This window comes from Protopterus annectens, chromosome 11.part0 (assembly GCF_019279795.1).
Source record: "Protopterus annectens isolate FY-2018-M chromosome 11.part0, PAN1.0, whole genome shotgun sequence".
In the NCBI taxonomy this organism is placed as follows: Eukaryota; Metazoa; Chordata; order Ceratodontiformes; family Protopteridae; genus Protopterus; species Protopterus annectens.
The window spans coordinates 838,452,530-838,473,011 of NC_056745.1; the positions used below are offsets into that span (position 1 = coordinate 838,452,530).

Consider the following 20,482-nt stretch of genomic DNA (forward strand, 5'->3'; position numbering starts at 1 on the left):
AAAGCATATCACTGGAACTAGGCAATTTGTGAAAACTCTTGGAGCAGAAGAAGCTAGAATGGGAAAGCAGAAAACAGAAAATGTGATGAGCCAGTAGAGAACCTCATAAATCTTCTGCAAGACAAGTGTATGGAAATATGCAGATATCAGGTCCAAAGGTACTAGGAAGGCCTATGGGAGGTTGAAGGGAAGACAGGGCTGAAGAGATACATTTTAAAAGCAGATACCCTGAGGAAGGTGTTGAGCTGAGAAAGGTGCAGTATGGGTCTCCACTGCCTTCTTCTTGAGGTACCAGGAACAGCCTGGAGTAGAATTATCTTCCTACAAACTAAGGAGGAACTGGCTCTATTATGCCTTAGGAAAGTAAGTCCTACAGGATGGGTGGAAGAAGGTCAACTGGTTGTAAGAAGGGGATGGAATCTCTTAAGGGACAGAGTTCTTTCCAGGACATTCTGTATCCTTGTTTGATGGTGGTGACTACCCACGTCTGTTGTGGTAATTTCACAATCTAATAGAAAAAGTGAGTCTTTTGGAAAGGGGAAAGGTAGGACCAAGGAAGAGGAAAATGGAGAAAAGACAGTCACACTGACTTATTTGTGAAGAGAGACCTCCCAAATCTGGAGTTCCTTTCAGGTTTATCCTGGAACATTTTCTGGGTGCTTTCTTGTGTTTCAGAGAAGGCCTATGCTCTCTTCTCACAATAAAGTACACTTAACAGGGTAGTTTTTCTGGTATCTGGGCACAGAGCTAAATAGAATTAATCTGCAGTCCTTCATAGATATGCACAGTAATCTTCTGTGGAGTGGGTAGAAGAGTTGAAAAGGAAGGAGGCTTAACAGCCATAATGGGCTTGAATAAACCCTGAGAAAAGTCCATCCGCTCCTTCTGCCTAGAAGATTGGGGGGGACATGCTTAATCTTTTGCCATTTCTTCTTAGGGGTAAAGTCCATGGCTCTGACTTCTGATACACCCCAATCAGTTTTCTGAGAATCTCTTTCCATACTACAATTGGAAGGGAACCTTCAGGGCCCTTCAAGATAATCTGTGGTTCCACTTTCTCTGCTGTAGTGTCAGTCACTTTGGACTTGCGGTCCTCAGATGCCATGCTGGCCCTCCAGTGGGGTCACAGTAGAGGGCATCTGAGGAACTGTCGGATGTACTGTGGGTTCTGCAACCTTGGTGAGTACATATGATCGGGCAGACTGATCTTTGTGGCCACGCCTCTTGACTTTTTTCTTCTGAGTAGACAGATGTGGTGGGATCCACCATTTTAGAATGACATAAAAGCTTTAGTCATTATGTATCTAGGAAAGTATTCAATGATGACAAATGGGAATGCATAATTTTTGGTACTAAGGACTTGCACATGTAACAAGTTTTGTAATCGCGGTGTGCACAAATATGCACTGGGAATGGAGGTCTTTGTAGGGTATCTGCCTACAGCACACACACTTTTCCCTCCGAGCCGACCATCTAACAAAATCACAGATAAACAAGAAAAGTCAGGTTTCCCAATGGGGCACTTATCTGAATCTGTGAAGGCTAATGGTACAACCAACCAAGCGAAGATCAGACTGATGGGCACAAGACCTGCATTTGGGCTGGCAGTGAGACAGTCAAAGGATTTGCGCTTATACATCTGCTTATGTATATCTGAGCTCACAGGCTGAGGTCATATGTCGGATATATGGCTTATTGAAGGTTTTTGCTTTTTTATCCTGGATGGACATCAGTGGTGAAAACTCGTCTGTCTGGAATACTGCAATAGTGATTTCAAACAGGGTGTAAGCCTTCATTAAAGTTTTCTGCTATTCAATGGCCAAAGATGCACATGCACTGCCTACTTTCCCAAATGTAAAAGTACATGTCACCCTGCTACTTCAGTTACTACAACAACCTTGTTGTCTAACCAGAACAGGAGGGCCCTAATCTCAATTACATGACAAGAAGATTTTAGCTTGAAAAGTACCACCTAAAGTTTCAAACGATTTATGCAGTGTGCCCACTCCTGAAAGTCCCAATTTGTCATACATGACTAATGACAGCACCAGTGAATACCTCAAACTACTAGTGAATTTTTCACTGTCAAGACTTGTGAAAGGCTCTTGTTACAGAAAGGGAAGGCTCAGATTTAGCAAAATGGGGACTGTCTGTCACTCTACAAATTGCAATAAGGGATGTGACACAAACATCCAAGGGCAGAAAATGTGAGCTGCTCTGAAAGTTTAACTAATCAAATTTCTTGGATGCCACTAAGTCACGGGTTTACTACATGAAAAGAATACTAGAATGTCATAATGCGTTATACTGCTAATTTTACTAAAACACAACACATCAAGAAATTAAAAGTTAAAAAAATTCACTTCATATTTTCACCAAAACGTAGTAACACAATTCAGAGCTAAACAAATCAGGTATGTAAGAAGTGGAGGAGTACTTACAAAGCTGTTGTTTAGGTCTGATATTTACAGAATCATCTCCATTAACCGTCACATAGACTAAATGAGTTGTGCAGTTGGTTAAACCAGGGTCCAAGCAAACAGCTAGGAAATAAAACAAACAGGAAAAGACAGTGTGAAAATATCCACTTATTGTCATTTTTTTTTTAACTAGCATCTCAAATGTAAACAATTCATAAAGACACAAAGATCCAGGGGCAATTCAATGGCACAACAGTTTCCTTTCTGAAAACAACACATTTTGCTAGCACCATACTGCTTTGAACACTTGTAAGTAAAGGACTCCATTTCCTCTTTCCTGGATATAAGCAAATCACTTCCTCTGAAAGGTTTAGACCTTGCCAGTCTAGTGAAAAAGAAGAAAGAATTAACCACAGACGGACATCCACCGTCTAGTTCATAGGTTGGTACTACGCCTTTGGCCCTAGGGCCTATACAAGCCTAGCCATAACAATTCCCTGGCTATTTCTTCCCACAATATTTACTTTCCTGTTTGACATCCAGAGCTGTTTGATGTCACCAGAGTGGGACTGGACTCCTCCCCTAACCCAAGACATTAGCTGACGCATGGTTAAATGGCATCAGTGGTTTGGATCATTTACAGTTCTTTTCTGACTGGGTGGCCATTAATAATTACAACCAGTCATATGGGCTAAAATAAAAAGTCTTCTGTGCCTGGTCTGTACAGCCCAAAGGGACAGAGAAGGCTACTTCTGTTTATCTCCACAGCTTCTGTAGTGAGATGCCTATGAAACTGGTGCTGGTGACAGGCTGGAAGATAACAGTGGATTGCAGACCTTACTGTGTGAACTGAAGCCTTGTTTTCTGTAACCCTCTGTCCTCTATGAACAGAATAATTAAGAACAGAAGGTATGTGGTCAGGAACCTATAGAGCAGAAGCGCCCCATCTGACCATTTAAGGATATGGTGAGGACTGAAATAACTGCACTATGTATATGTTCATCCTGATGGTCACTACTGCAGTATATCGGTAAACCTTAGTGACACCTCCAGTTGTTCCTTTAGGATCATTCTAGTGATGCCTCCAGACATCTAATATTGGCTGTTCATATTTACATTAATAATTGCAATGTCATGTTACATACATGCTACTGAAACAGTTCATTTAAAAGCTTAAGAGTGCAACATAAATGCCATCATACTTGACCTTTTTCTAGTGCTGCTACAGACAAACTGATGGTTATTCATTTACTATTTACATTGTCATAATTTTCATATTTCTCTTAATATCTCAAAAGCACATAAAAGACAGAACTACTTAGCCTCAAACGAAAGGGCACAGCTGAATTAACAAAATGCTGCTAGTATGTGTGCAGCCTGAGTGGTTAATAAAATACTGTTAGGACGTTTACAAAACATAAAAAAAGAAGTTATGTACTCACCATAACATTCCATGTTTGTAGTCCAACTAGACCTTCATTCTTACATATGGGATCAGAGCCGATCCTCAGCTCCAACTCGGCCTATTTACAAACTGGAAGACTTCTAGTTGGCTTGTGGCTAGGTAGGTATCCCATGGTGTTTGCTGCTAACTAGGAACAATTATAACAAACATACAGAAAGAAGATAATACTAAACGGTCAGCATATAATAATGATAACAATATTTTTTGTCTCCAGGTACTTCCAGGATGGGGGTAGAAGGGTGGGTTTGTAAAAATAAAGGGTGAGATGGACTACAAGCATGGAACGTTATGGCGAGTACATAACTTCTTTATGTTCTGTAGTCCTATCTCACCTTCATTCTTACATATGGGACAGCGTCCCTAGCACCTTATTCTTGGGTAGTTCAAGGAAGAATACTCCCGAGTACCGTGGAACCCAAGGATTCTCTACCCCTGGAGGTTAAATCCAATTTGTAATGAGTAATAAATGTGTGAGGGGTAGCCCAAGTTGCTGCTGCACAAACATTATCAAGTGGGACCCTGGCTTGAAAGGCTGCAGAGGTAGACTGAGATCTTGTAGAATGAGCCTTGATTTTGAAAGGTAAATGTCTACCCTCAGAGGTGTAAACGTAAGTTATACAGCTAGAAATCCAATTTGAGAGTGTCACTTTGGAAATCGGTAAACCTGACCTGGATTCGGAGAAGGAAATAAATAATTGATCTGATTTCCTGAATTCCTTAGTCCGGTGCAAATAAAAACATAATTGTACATGGACATCCAAATGATGAAACCTGTATTCTGCTGTGTTGGAATGATTTGGGAAGAACACCGGAAGTTCTATGGATTGATTCAAAGTGGCATGGGAACAGACCTTGGGGACAAAAGAAGGATTAGTACGAAGAGATACTCTGTCTTTGTGAAAAATCAAGTAAGGGGGTCTTACAAAGCTTGTAACTCTGACACCCGTCTGGCCGATGTGATAGCCACTAAAAACAAAGTCTTCCATGACAGGAATTTCAAAGGGGATGAATGAGAAGGCTCAAAGGGCAGAGACATCAATTTGGATAACACAAAATTTAAATCCCATAAAGCAACAGGTTCTTGAAATGGGGGTCTTAAAGTGGCACCTTTAAGGAAGGCTTTGCACAGCCTGTGTGACATCAGATTAGAATCTTGTAAGCCTTGATGAAAATTGGAAATCGCTGCCAATTGAACCCTGATAGTGGCAGCCGCAGATCCCTGGTGGAAAAGTTCAGACAAGAATTCCAAAACCACTGGAAAGGATGCAGTATAGGGGTCAACATTCTTCTTCTCCTGCCAGATAGAGAATCACCTCCATTTACTGGAATATAGTCTCCTAGTAGAGGGTTTATGAGAGGATGTAAGGATATGAGTCACGGAGGGTGAGAAGTCGTGAAGCCTGACTAGGGATGGAACTGGAGCAGCCAAGCTGTCAAATTGAGGGTGTGTAAGGAGGGATGAAGCGAGCCTGACATGTTAGTCAAGAGATCTGGAACTGGGTCCAGAATCCAAGGATCATCTAGGAGAAGAGGCCAGAGAAAGGGGAACCAAACCTGACGAAGTCAGTAAGGAGCAATGAGGATCAGTTTGCTTTCCAGCCATTTTGCTTTCTGAATTACCTTGGGTATGAAAGGAAAGGGAGGAAAATCATAAAGGAGACTCAGGGGCCAATCGTGAACAAGTGCGTCTCTCGGTGACTCTCCCGGAGGGGGGATGAGGGAGAAGTAGCTGCTGCATTTGGCATTGATCGGGCTGGCAAAGAGATCACAGCAAGGCTGTCCCCATCTGCGGAAAATCTGCTCTGCTATTTCCTGATTCAGAGACCACTTGTGAAGCATCAGGATTGCCTGGCTGAGCTTGTCAGCTATCACGCTGGTTGTCCCTGGAATGTGCATTGCCACCAGAAAATGCTGGGAAGATATCGCCCATTTCTAAACTCGAATGGCCTCTCGACAGAGTGGGTATGATCTGGTCCCCCGTTTGTTGATATACCATACTACCGACATGTTGTCTGATTGTATTGCAATAGTCTCCAGAGGCAGAAGGTCGTGAAGTGCTTGCAACGCCAGGAGCACCGTCCTCATCTCTAGAACGTTGATATGCAGGTGAGCCTCATGATATTGCCATTTGCCTTGGACAGTCCTGCCTAGATAATGCCTCCCCACCCTATCTGTGAGGCATCCGTGGTGACAGCGGCAACGGGCTGGGGAGGAACAAATGAAGTGCCCTTGGTTAACTGACTGGGTAGAGTCCACCAAATGAGGTCCTTCTTGCAAGAGTCTGTCAGCAGTATGTGATGAGATAATGGTAGATGCTGAAAGGACCACATGGACGACAGCAGCCACTGAAGAACCCTCATTTGTAGTCTGGCTAGTGGCACTAGTAATATGGTGGAAGCCATGGTCCCTAGAAGCTGCAGAATAGTCTTGGCTTTGACCTTTCATAGGGGGAGAAGATGATGAATTTGAAGAACCAGATTCTGTGCCCTTTCAACAGGAAGACGAGCCAACATGGCTACTATGTCTATCTCTGCGCCTATAAAAATCACAGATTGAGAAGGCAATAGGGCAGATTTTTCCCAATTTATAGAAATTCCCAACTGTGCACAAAGCTGAATGGTAGCGTCCCTGGTCTGAAGAAGTAGATGCCTGGTGGGGGCGGTCAAGAGCCAGTCGTCCAGATACGGAAACACCTGGAATCCTCGACATCTCAGGTGAGCTGTCACTACTGCCATACAACTGGTGATCACCCTGGGGGCTGTGGTGAGACCAAAGGGCAGAGCAAGAAACGGGTAATGATTGGTTCCCAGCCGGAAGCGTAGATGACTCCTCGACGCCCGGTCCATTTTTATGTGGTAGTAGGCGTCTTGGAGGTCTACTGAGCACATTCAATTCTCTTTCCATAATAATGGGAGTATAGACTGCAGGGTCACCATCTGGAACTTGTCCTTCTTTACTGATTCGTTCAATTTGCTGAGGTATAACATCGGCCCCCAGTCCCCTGTACGTTTTGGCACTAAAAAGAATCTGGAGTAAGTTCCGGATCCTATTTGGTCTGCTGGAACGGTTTGGATGACTCTTTTTGCCAGCAACTTATTAACCTCCACAGTTGCCTGATCCCTGTGATTGGGTGGAACATCCGGGATCCTCTTGGGAACATAAGGTGGAAGAGAAAAGGGTATGACATAACCTATGGTAATAACTCTTCGTACCCATTTGTCTTGAGTGATACTTAGCCAGGCTTCTGGATACAAAGAAATGCGACCCCCGACCGGCCCCAGAGAAGCACAGTCGGGCCCCACATCAGGAGCGTTGGTAAGGCCAGCCCCGAAAGGAATTGCAGCCTCCCTGGATTTGCGGTCCACCCCTGCCTCTAGGGTGACGTCTACCGAAATAACCATAGTGGGAGCTGGAACCGAGGGTTCCACCAGCGGTACCAAACACTCCGGCTCCGAAAGACCAGCAAGGCTCGGAGGAGGAATCACCGAAGGGGGAACGGACTCAAGTGGCCCCGGAACCTACTGGATCAGAGCCGACAACAATTTTGGTAAGGCAGACGACGGCAAGAGTCTCTGTACTACCCTCTCCACATCTTCTTCCGATAAACTCCTGGAGGACAGAGTAGGAGAACGGTATCTCTGCAATATTGGTGACTGCAATGTAGGGAAGACCGGTAAGGGTTCCAAAGACCGGTTCCGTTGAATACTCTCAGCTGTCGGCTCTGAGGTACTTGTCGCCGACCCTGTAATCACAGTAGTACAACTCTCAATTGGCTCCGAGCTCTGCGGGGACGATGAGACAGTAAATTTGTCTGGCTTAGAAATTTTAAGAGGTGGCTCCGAGACACCAGATGGTGCCGGGGAGTGCCTCTTAGAGGACTTAGACTTTTCCTTTTTAGATCCCTGAGATCTAGCAGAGGAGGAAGAGCTAGCCAGATCTCCCTCAAAATAAGGTTTTAGGAGACCTTTTAGAATGAGTTTTTTTTTTCTTTCTTATAACACACACCCTAGCACTAAAAGAGTGGCAAAATAAGCAAGTTTCCTGTAAGTGGACGGCCCCAAGACAGTAAACGCAGTTACTGTGGCCATCCGTTATGGACATCTTCTGTAAACATTTTATGCATTTTTTAATGCCAAGATGGCTTGTGGTTCCTTGCTTTCCTTAGACATCCTCACAGAAGATGAACTCACACGCGCACACAAAAGAAAGAAAGGAGGACTAGGTCCTCTAACTTAAACGGGCCTAGCCCTACAGGAACGATAAAGAAACACCACGAGGACTAGGTCCTCTAACTTAAATGGACCTAGCCCGGGCAGGAAGAAAGAAGTAAAAACTAGGTCCTCTAACTAAAACAGACCTAGTACAGAAACAATTAGGGAGAGAGACACTAGCACACACCCAAACAGGAATAAGTCTTCTTATTTCAGCTTTTCCCAGTTAGGGGTCGCCACAGCAGATCATCTGTCTGCTCATGATTTGCAGTGGAGTTTTACGGTGTCGAGTTGCCAGTCCGGCGTCCAACCTTCCACATAAGGCACATACACACACTCACACCTAAGGCCAATTTGGAGTGTCCAATCCACCTACTGCATGTCTTTGGGATGTGGGAGGAAACCGGAACACCCGGAGGAAACCAAACAGGAATAAGTCTAAATTGCTGAAATTATTAATAAGGAGAACAGAACCTCGTTCTGTTGGCACACTACATTACTAACAAAGTGAATAGAACCTCGTTCTGTTTGCAACACTAATAACAAGAAATATTAGCAAGCGGAAGAACTGCAAAAAGTTATAACTTAACTATCTAACAACACACACACACACACACACACACACACACACACACACACACACGCACACGCACAGCCTAACTGAGCGCAAAAAGCGCCTGTGATTACTAATATCTAATATGAAACAAATATATTGCAAGAAAAAACTGGCACACAGGATACCCAGTACTATAAGGCCAAAGGCCAACTGTACTTGAAGAAATTGCACACAAACGGTGCACTAGTAAACACTAGGTATACTAACTGTCAAAACTACACTAACTATAACTATACAATGCTATTCAAAGGTAAACCAGAAGAAATATCCAAAAATTTTAAACAAATTGAAAGACTTAGCCAGAGCCAAGAAGCAGCACATCTGAACTCATCGACACGGCAAACCAGATCTGGTGATTGTACTGGTGCACCATGGGATACTTACCTAGTCACAAGCCAACTAGAAGTCTTCCAGCTTGTAAAATAGGCAGAGTCGGAGCCGCTCCGATCCCCTATGTAAGAATGAAGGCAAGATAGGACTACAGAACATCTATTATTTGCTGTTTTTATTGTGACTTACAGAATCCAGTTTAAAACCTAGAAGCTACGGAATGCTCCTGTTATAAAGATTAGTTTCTGCTGAACAATTTGCTATGTTTACTTTTTTTTTTAAAGCAAGAAACATCTTTATTAAACTATCACTTTTGACAAGCAATCATACATTTATATAAATGAAAACAAAGCATGCTGACATAGTTTTAGTTGCAAACATTATACATCACTTATAATCTATCCAGTCACTGTTAGTCAAATATTACATAGCTCATCCAAATCCTGGCCTTTTTTTAACCCTCATTTCTCCTAAAAAACAGTCCCCACAATTCCCATTTTTTGCTATGCAACTTGTTCCTACCCTTTTGTACAGATCACATTTCATGTTCTTTTATCTCTGTTACAATACTTACTACTACTAGTACAGTTGGTTTAGAATTTGATTTCCATTTTCTAGTAATTGCTTTTTTTGCAGCCACCATAATTAGACTCAGCGAAGCCTTACTATGACTAGGCAATTTCAAGTCTGTATCATAACCTAAAAAAAAAAAAAAATCAATTCTTTTGTTATACTTATTTCCTCATCCAGTATTTCTGATAGAGTAGCCTGCAGGAAATTCTTAAAGTCTGCCAACTCATTACAATCCCAAAAATATGTTCCCAATTACCTCTTTCTTCTCCATCACACCTCCAACATTTGCCATCTACCTGAGGAAAAGTTATTTGGAGCCTATTTGGGGTACAGAAATACCTATGTAAACATTTCTAAGCAAAGCTCCTAAATCTTCTAGACTTTGTTGCATATTTTGGAGAAACACATATACCCCCCCCATTGTTTCTTTTGTGAATTGATTATCCAATCTCTTCCTAATCCTTTCTAACCTCCTCTGATTTATTTTTATAGTTATCATACTATATTTTATATGCGCTACTAATTATCCCTTTTTTAACAGCAGCTTCTGTTCTAGATTCTTTTAAAAGCTCTACAGTACTGGTCTTTCACTTAGGATACCCCCATTTCTTTCTCTTTGCCTAAACTCTCATATCAAGCCTTGAAAGGAAAGGTAATCTCTAGTTTGCAGTCCAAATAAATTCTTGGCCTCTTCCTATTCTATTACCTTTCCCTCTCTAATTATTTGATCCCACTACCTTGGTTCCTTTGCCAGTTTTCTTCCATAAATTCCAGCCCCTCTTGCATATTGTCAGTATCCCTAATTGCAGTCATCCCTATTGGCAGAATCTCCTTTCTCCATTCCCGTGCTGGCTTATTCTTAGAATACTTTCCTCTACTTTATGAATACAATATATTATATACTGTATGGTTACTGTTATTCTCCTTAAGGATCTGCATCCAAATCCCAGTCTCTCCTTGTTTCTTGAGTTTCTCCACATTTCGCCATCATCCCTTTCCACTTTCAATTGTCGTTTTCTGCTTGTGCTATGTATACAAGCCTTAACTGTGTAGCTCTGATACACCCCTTCAAATCAGGTAATCCCAAACCACTGGAAGAATTAGCTTATCCTACTTAATTTTTGCCGTCTTTCCCTCCCTGACAAAATCGTTCAGATGTTTATTAACTGCTATCCATAACTTCTCTGGTTGATATGCCATTTTTACTTCCTGAGGAACCCTTCTGTTTCTAGAAATTTGAACATTTAAGTTGTAAGGATACAACTTAATTTTGTTAAAATGCTCAAGATGCTGCCACTGGAGTTCAAACTTTCAGAGCATCATCTGAGGGAATGAAGTCATAACATTCTAAATGTCACCAGTATAAAAACCTGTTGAACAGTCAACATCATTACCTATTCATTTCTCTTACTTTGCAACTCTGACCATCTCTAATATGATGTTTCACTCACAAAGATCTCCATCCTACCCTACCTCATTAGTACCAGATATCTTCATCTTCTAGTTGCATTCCTCTTTATAACCCCCCTTTTCTTTTGCACAGCCTTCCCTATAGCATCTTGCTACTTGACTAATCTACTTCTACTGGATCTTATTAAACCATTACGTCCTTAGGTCTCCTAAATATTACTATTTCAAGTATGACCTTCAATATTTCTCGCTCAAATATACTTTACACTCTGAACACCTTATGAGAACAACTTTAGTCTAATGTGCTTACTTTTACCTAATGAATAAATGTATGAAGTACATTTTAACCAGAACTGTATTCAATGAAGCTTTTCTCATTGGGCAAATGACGGGGATATCAGCCAGACTGATTGACATTTGTTAATTGGGACAGTCTATCAATTTCTATCAATGAACATTCACAGAAAGAGTTACTAAAGCAGTAGCTGGGTCCATGGAAAGGAGGGCACCATAATAGACCTTGCAGAACAGCTGTAGTAAAGCCTACCTGCTCGTATTCTAATTAGTACTGTATGGAAAAGGTGATCACCAGAGTTCATGCAGATGCCAGACACATTCTCTGAGATGATACAATCTTTAAAAAACCCTGCTGTGTCTGCTACTGCCTTGGCAGAATGAGCTGTGACAAATTATTTCTATTGTTCTTGTAGTGGAAGTCAATGAAGTTTAGGAGACATTAACTGTGACCATTACCTCAATTCTGGCTTGATGGAAAGGATTAGAGGCAACGTCTTGCTCAAGGAAAGTACAGTTGTGTACACTTACCATAAATGTAGATGTTCAAGTGTATTCACTGTTGCAGTCATCACCTGTGGGTTATCCCTGCTGCGGTAGCCCTCGGCCTGCCCAAATACCAGAGTCAATGTTTTTCTGCATCGGCTGCTGTTGCTTGCTGACTGACGTCAGGTCATTAGTGCTATTAGCTATCTATGCAAGTCTAGTGAGTGCAAAATTCTTTCCTCCTTGTTTTGAGGGTTAGGCAAGAAGGTGGGTAGATGTATGGCTTGGTTGAGTGTCACATTAGATACCACCTTGGGCATAAAGGAGAGATTAGTCCTCAGGGGACCCTATCTGCATGGAAAATGATGAAGGGCTCAATGGCCATCAGTGCCTGAAGGTCTGAAACCCTTCTAGCTGAGGTGATCGCTAGGAGAAAAGCGGTCTTCCAGGAGAGGTGTCTAAATTCTGCTGAAGCAGCAGGTTCAAAGGGTGGTAAGGTTAGTTTTTTCAAAACATAATTCAGGTCCCAGGCTGGCGTGGGTGAGCTTCTGGGAGGTCTGATATTAGAAGCTTCTCTGAGGAATTATTTAATCAAAGGATGGGAGAACAGGGGCTGATCTGTATCAAAATGAGCTGAAATGGCTGAGGATTTTAATAGAAGAGAAGGAGAGGCCACTACTAAGTAGCTCCGCTAGGTAGTCCGGGATAAGAGGGATGGAAGGTTGTGAGGTATTGCCCTCTCTGGACTGGGCTCCAGAAGCAGAATCTTTTCCATTTTCCTGCATAAGATTTTCTGGTGCTGGGCCTTCTGGCCTTTGTGATACTGTCCCAGACCTGTTTGCTTAACGGGGGCCCCTTCTTTGCCTTTAGAGTATTAGCCATGCTGATAGTTTGAGAGTCTGCAAGTCTGGGTGCAGCATCTCCTCCCCCCCACCCGAGTCAAGAGGTCTGAGATCAGGGGAAGCTGCCTGGGAGGCTGTAATATCAGGCTGCGCAGTAAGGGGTACCAATGTTGTCTGGGCCAATCTGGAGCAATGAGGATGGCCTTTGGTCTCTCCTCCCTTATTTTGATCAGTACCTTGGGAATAAGAGGCAGAGAAGGGAATGTGTACACAAAGAGGGTGTTCCAGGGGAAGGTCAAGGCATCACCTTCCACACTAGGTGGCGATGCTCTCCGGTACAGAATTTTTTCAGCTGATGATTGAGATGCGAAGTTTCTGCTTAGGTGGTCTGCCACGGTGGTGTTGATCCCTGGTAGGTTGTTAGAAAAATATGTATTAATGTGTGTATGCTTAATGCTATTTAATAATCAAAAGAATTAACACATTTTTCATTCTATTTTACATGCACTGTGTTATATATAAATTGAGTTTCATATGAGACTGAAAAAGATGCTTTTTGAAAACTGCAGTATGCTTTCTGAAACTTGCAAGATGCCCTCTGACCTAGCAATTGCTAGCACAGCAATATTCATGTTTATGCCTATTGGAAATGTACTTGAGAAGTAGGTGCTTATCTGCTAGGTCAGGAACGAATGAATGAACAATACTATATTCTGTAAATGTAATGATTTTAAACAATCAGCTCTGTTCGAAGCATGAGAACATGTGCAGCTGTAGAAGCTTAGAGATAAAGTAGACAAAGGATTATTAGAGAAATGAACTGTTAGCATTGTGCTTGAATTAGCCATAGTACCTTGAATGGTAACATAACATGTATCTAACTGGTAGTAATCAAGGCCATGTTGTTTTCCTCAGGAAGTTTCTCACAAAAATTGATAAATCAGCAGAAATTCATGGGAATGATGGTCAACAAATGATGATGAAAAGACTGGTAATCTGTTACGTCAGCTTGGTAGGCCATGTCTAGTTAGAGAATGTATAAAAATGAAAGTATTTCCTGTTTCTAGTTAGACAAACTCTGTAATAGCATGTTTTTGTCTCCTTGCTGCAAGATTAAAGTGCCTTAACCTGAACCTACTGTGTTTTGATCATTTTTAAAGTATATTTTTCCGTTGACAGTTTGGTCCTTCAGACCGGAAAGTACCTCTCGCTCTAGGCCTACGTCAGAATTGGGCAAGGTGGCATGCATCCATACGGAGAAGAGGCCAAATCTGTTTTGAAAGACCTCTGACTGAATTGTCGTTCAAAAGAGGCCAGCCACTGTTTCTGATCTGGGATTGGAGGACGAGTCAACGATCCGGTGGATCAACTCATGGAGGGTCAGGTAAGGAGGAATTACCTTATTTCTGTTTTAAGATCAGGGACTATTTTTTGTCAGGAAGATTTGCATGTGCAGATCAGGGACAAAAAGGTTACTGTCTTGTCATAGATCAGGGAAACAGAATAGGTAGGCAGTTATTCTAGATAAACTGTGAAAAGGTGTAGAACCATGGTACCACGTGATAAGAAGGGTTACGTAACAATTTACAGCTAAGTTAAGGCAACATGGGAAATCAGTGCACAAAAAGTTCCCGAGACCCGCCCCTAACTGAAGACGTGAAATATATGCAATTACAGCGTGCCGACAATGTTAAGTATTATACAAAATGGGTTGATAAATATAAATTCGATGGTAATTTAGATAAACTTGCACTTATCAAACTTGTCAGGCAACTTCAAACAGACGCAAAAGGTCAATTAAAAAAGCAACGACAATTAGGAGTCCCTCAGGCACATAGGTGGCTTGAGGAAGCAAATCACAGGGAACAAAAGATTAAAAATTCAAAAACGATGTTCTTAGACAAAGATAATAACATGGTAATAGCAACGGCCCCTCCTTCACCTCCCCTGCTTCCCTTACCAGAATATGAAGCAAGTGGACAAGCTGATCCACCTCCGCTATACCCAGCTGTTTCGACAGCATCAAAACCGTTTGTCAGGGATCCTATCGAGACAAGGTCTCGAACACGCATCTTGAGAAGGGAGATTGAACTATATGAAATAAATAGAAAATCACGAGCTATGAAAGAGGAAGAGATATGTCCACTCATAGAAGTACCAAATCCTCAGGCAGGACAGGATCCGACTCTTTTAGTTTATAGACCGTGGATGCCGGAGGATGTCCAGAAAGTCACGGAGGGAATTCCCCATCCGAAAGTGAATTTTAGAAAATTTTTAGAAGACTTACAGGGTATGAGATTAAGTTACCATTTGAATGGAGAAGAAGTAGAAAAAGTAGTTAGACAAATTGTAGGTCCAGATTGGCACATGATCAGTGGCGACTGGAATCGCCGTGACACAGAGCTTATACCGCTCCCACATACTAACGCAGAATTAGATGGCAGAGTAAAGGGTCTGACAGACTGAATCTCTGAAAAATGGAAGCCTAGGGCTGATTGGACTTGCATTAATCAGTGCATTCAACAAGAAGGTGAAACGGTTGATAGATATTATGCTAGATTATTAAAGTGTTTTAATAACCACTGCGGAATGCAGATACCAGAAAATCAGACACATGATTCCCCTTATGAGCAGCAGCTCAAGAATGCATTCTTGAAAGATAGTATAACTGCCATTAGCAGCTTTATTACGAAGCACATGGTAGATCATAGTACGAGTAGATTACAGCCATTACTTGAATATGCAAGACATGCAGAAAGACATTTTAATAGTAAAAAAAAAAAGAAAACCCAAGTATTTTCAGCAGAAGATGGGTCAGAAGTTTTTGTAGTACAAACTGGAAGAAAGGGTAAGAAAAATACCCAGGGAAATAAACAATCTGATAAGCGATCAGAAGATTTTGAAGAAAGTAAGAAAAGGGGCAAATGTTTTAAATGCGGGAAAAAAAGGACATTTAGCAAGGGATTGCAGGCTAAATAAGAAGGTGACTACAGAAAATAAGGAGGATGAGGAATGACTATATGATAGTCAGGAATCACTGAATGAAAATAAACAGGAAAAGACAAGTGCAAATGTGATAGCAAGGGTAGAGGATGTGACAGAAGGGGTAGAGGATGTATATGAATTTGTAGATGTTGAAGAAAATGAAACTTTAGACTTAGCCTTATTGAGCTTAGAGCTTTACTTAGCAGACACAAAACCGGAAGTGACGCTTCTAGTAGAGGGGAGGGAAGTCAAATTTTTGTGTGACTCAGGGGCTTCACGGACCCTGATACATCCTTCCAAATTACCGGAAGATTCAGAATCACCAGATTATATACTAGTAAAAGCAGCTAATGGACAGCTGTATCGGGAGCCACTCTTCCATGACATGGCAATAACAGACCCCGTTTCAGGAATGACCCAGAAGAGTAAAATTGTGGTTTCTGCAAAATGCCCAGTAAATCTTTTGAGTAGAGACTTAATGCAGATATTTGGCATAGCCGTACTTCCAACCATGCAGGATATGGAGGCACAGTGACAAATGGATACTTTTGTAGTGCGACCGAAGGGTGAGACATATTATTGGTACAGCCAGGACTTGGTTACGACTGGTCCAGGGGCAGTAACCGAAGAACTGATTAACGTAGCCATCAGTAAATCCCCCTCCCTCGACATTGACAAACAACATTTGTTGCATTGTACTCTATATTACTGTAATAGACCAGGACCTGATAAAGAATACGAACAGGAATTGTTTCAAAACCATGCAAACAGGCTAGTGTTATGAAACTTGTACTGGGACACAGAAGGAAACAGTGTAATAAGATGTTCATTGCCCCAGGAATTTGTAGCACTTTACAAATCTAATCGATTGCCACATGTTAGCTTAACTAAGAACAGAAGTTTGAAATGGGCAGACTTGGGAGAAAAAGTCACAAGGTGGGAAAAGCAGACAGAATTAGAACTCTCCGAACAAGGAGTACAGAAGCAGAAATTTAATTGGATAACACAGACGCACCCAGCTGTGCACTCATAGGCTAGTGAGAATAGCTGAGTATTACTCTTATTGGAAGAAGAGGAAAAAGCCTTGCGAAACATACCAGAGACTCTCTGGTCAACAGGGAAATCAGATGTAGGGCTTATTCGAACAGCAGGACCAGTTACTATTATGCCAAAATCAGCATTTAGACCTCAGAAAAGACAGTATCCCTTGAGAAAGGATGCAGAGACAGGGAACAAACCTATAATAGCAGCCTTACTTAAGGAAGGAGTCTTAATAGAATCTCCCGATTCACCATGTAATACACCCTTATTTCCTGTCAGGAAAGCAAACAGGGAATGGCGTATGGTCCAAGATTTACAGGCTGTAAATAATGCAGTTATACCCAGGGCACCAACGGTGCCAGATCCACACACTTTACTATATGACTTAAAGCCTCAGCAAAAGTATTTCTCTGTGGTAGATATTAGTAATGCATTTTTCTCAATACCGATACACCCAGACAGCCAACATTGGTTTGCATTTACATTTCAGGGGAAACGGTATACATATACGAGATTACCACAGGGATATTGTGAAAGTCCAACAATATTTGCACAAGAAATGGCAAGCAACCTGGCCTGATTTATCCCACCGAAAGGTAGTCAGATTTTACTTTATGTAGATGACATTCTGTTGGCAGCCCCCACACAGCAAGAATGTAGAGAGGATACCATAGCATTATTACAGTTTTTAGCTACTCAAGGACACAAAGTAAACAAAAACAAACTATAACTTTGGAGAAAACAAGTTAAATACCTGGGATATGTAATATCCAAAGAAGGCAGAATATTAGATGAAGATAGAAAAACAGCAATATTACAAGCACCTAGACCAACTACCAAGAAGGAAATGATGTCCTTCCTGGGAACTACTAACTTTTGTCGGAGTTGGATACCAAATTATGCTTTGGAATCTGCTCCACTGACTAATTTGATATTCAAAACGCCGATGGCAGCACAGGATTTATTACAGTGGACACCAGAAGCAGAAGCAGCTTTCTGCAAGTTAAAACAACTGATAGCATCATCCTTAGTTTTAGGATTACCAAACTATCATAAGCGATTTTTCCAAACTGCAGACTGTAAGCAAGGTTATATGACATCAGTGATGACATAGCAACATGGGGACAAACAACGCCCCATAGCTTACTATTCATCACAGTTAGACCCAGTGGCGCGATCCCTGCCCCACTGTGTACAAGCAGTAGTTGCAGCTGCAATGGCAGTGCAGGCTTCAGCTTCAGTAGTGTTGTTCCACCCTCTCACATTGAGAGTGCCTCATGCAGTCGGAATTATTTTACTGCAAGAAAAAGTAGCATTTCTTTCTCCTGCTAGACATCTTTCCTGTATGACTATACTGTTGAGCCAACCTCATATGACAATTGAACGATGCACAACTTTGAATCCGTCAACCTTGCTCCCAACCCCTGCAGATGGCAAACCACACTGCTGCCTGCAGGAGATTGAGCAAAAGACATTACCTAGACAAGACCTTACAGATGTTCCCTTGGATGATGCCGAGGTGACATACTATGTGGATGGCTCATGCAGGAGGGGTCCTACAGGACAGATTCTAGTGGAGGTATGCAGTCGTTTCTGATACCGAGACTTTAGAAGCAAAATCTTTACCACACAACTTATCTGCACAAGCAGCAGAATTGATTGCCTTGACAAGGGCATGTACCTTAGCAGAAGGTAAGAAAGTGAAGATTTTTACTGACAGTCAGTATGCTTTTTCTACTGTACATGTTTTTGCGCAGCAGTGGAAAAATAGAGGAATGATAACATCTACTGGTAAGCCAATTAATCATGCGTAATTTATTTTAGATTTATTAGACTCCATTCAGTTACCTCAAAAAGTAGCTATTTGCAAATGTGTAGCTCATACCAAGCAACAGGATAGAATTTCAAAAGGTAATGCGCGAGCTGATACATCTGCAAAACAGGCAGCTTCAGCCTCAGAAGCTTTTCTTTTGAGTGAGGAATTACAACCCTCTGAGATTTTAGATTTAGAAATGTTGAAAACAATGCAGACACTTACTACAAATGTAGAAAAACAGAAGTGGATAAAACAAGGAGCAATTCTTGAAAAGGGACTGTACATTTCCAAAGAAAAGAAACCAATTCTGCCATCTAACTTGTTTAGATATGCAGCTTTGTTGAGCCATGGGCAGAGCCATGTCTCAACAGGGTGGATGGTACAGTTAGTGAATAGAGTGTTTACAACGTATGGATTTACAAACTACACAAAAAATTTTTGTGCAGCATGCCATGTTTGTAACAAGCATCATGCACAAGGGGCATTGAAGCCTAAGCAAGGGAGTTTCCCTACACCACCGTATCCGTTTCATACTGTTTGTATGGATTTCATAGAACTGAATAAATGTGAGAATAAAAAGTATTGCCTTATCTTTATAGATATGTTTTCCAAATGGGTGGAAGCTTTTCCAACTAAAAATCCAGATGCAGCTACTGTTGCAAAGGTCCTTGTTAAAGAAATTATACCCAGATTTGGCATACTGGAAAAGATTCATAGTGATAACGGTACACATTTCGTGAACCAAACAGTACAACAACTTAGTCGCTATTTTGGAATATCGTTAAAAAATCACTGCGCATACCACCCCCAATCTTGCAGGATTAGTAGAGAGGCATAATGGGATGTTGAAGAATAAGCTTATGAAATTGATGAGTGAGACACAAAAGAACTGGGTGCACTGTTTGCCTCTAGCACTGTTGAGCATGAGAACTGTTCCAAATGCAAAGGGATTGACTCCTTTTGAAACTTTGTTTGGGAGGGCATATTATACACCTCAGTGGAAACCTCTCATGTCTGCAGAGCAAGAGGCTGACAGTTCACTTGCAGGGTATACGAGACGATTTTTGAATAACAAACTTTTGCAGTTAAATTCTGTTTCAGATAAAGAGCAACCGAAATCGGAAGCACCAGTAGTCCCAGGCACCTGGGTCTGGGTGAAGATTGTGAAGAAAAAGAACTGGAGTTCTCCGAAGTGGGAAGGACCGTACCAGGTACTACTGTCGACACCCACTGCAGTCAAGATCGCGGAGCGAGCTTCCTGGATTCATTTGACGCACTGTAAACTGGTTAAGAACTTTGAATTGGACAAAAACTTTGTTACTGTTGTACAACGAGAACATAATGGCCAGGTACAGAGTGAATAGAGACATTGAGCAACCTCAGAAAACTTGCATGATCATTTTGATAGCTATGCTAATCACATTGTTCTTTTTGTTGTGGCCACTCCTTTTTCCTGCCACAAAAGTTGAACTGATTAAATGTAATGAGCCAAACATAGACTGGCATCCGAACTTTAACACTTATCAGGCAATTACACGTGTGTATGCTGAGACTTTTAATGTTTCGAACTGCTGGGTCTGCACGGCCATACCAACAGCATACGGGGGTTTATTGATGGCTGCTCTCCCCCTAGGGGTCAATGAAACCTGGGAAAATCTGGTTTTTGACACAGCTGCTATTAAAGCATATGATAAGGTAGCACTGTATTTGCCTGTAACACAAAAAGGAATTGTATGTTTTTACAAAAATGATACCATTCAAGTGGGATGGAGCAAGTGTAATGTCACTGTACAGTATAAATGTTATACAAAAGCAAATGATTTAGGTGGATCTTGTAGTACAGATTATAACTCATTTCTTAAATCTATGCATAAGACTCTTGATCAGGTACAACGTAATCCTGTACTTTTTAAACAGTTATCTGTAATAGATAGGAAAATGTTTCATGCAGGGCAGTCATTTCGTAACAAAGTAACAACTAAAGTAGAGGACT

General features: G+C 41.7%; 1 protein-coding gene across 5 annotated transcripts in view; it reads right to left on the bottom strand.

The window, feature by feature from the left end:
• NUDT5 (nudix hydrolase 5) overlaps positions 1 to 20,482 on the bottom strand; it is a 623,744-nt gene that overhangs the window by 112,172 nt on the left and 491,090 nt on the right. For all 5 annotated transcript variants that reach the window (XM_044088255.1, XM_044088256.1, XM_044088254.1 and 2 more), the window contains exon 8: positions 2,442 to 2,543. In XM_044088255.1, coding sequence (XP_043944190.1) covers positions 2,442 to 2,543 — 102 coding nt within the window. The remainder of the gene's footprint in view (positions 1 to 2,441; positions 2,544 to 20,482) is intronic.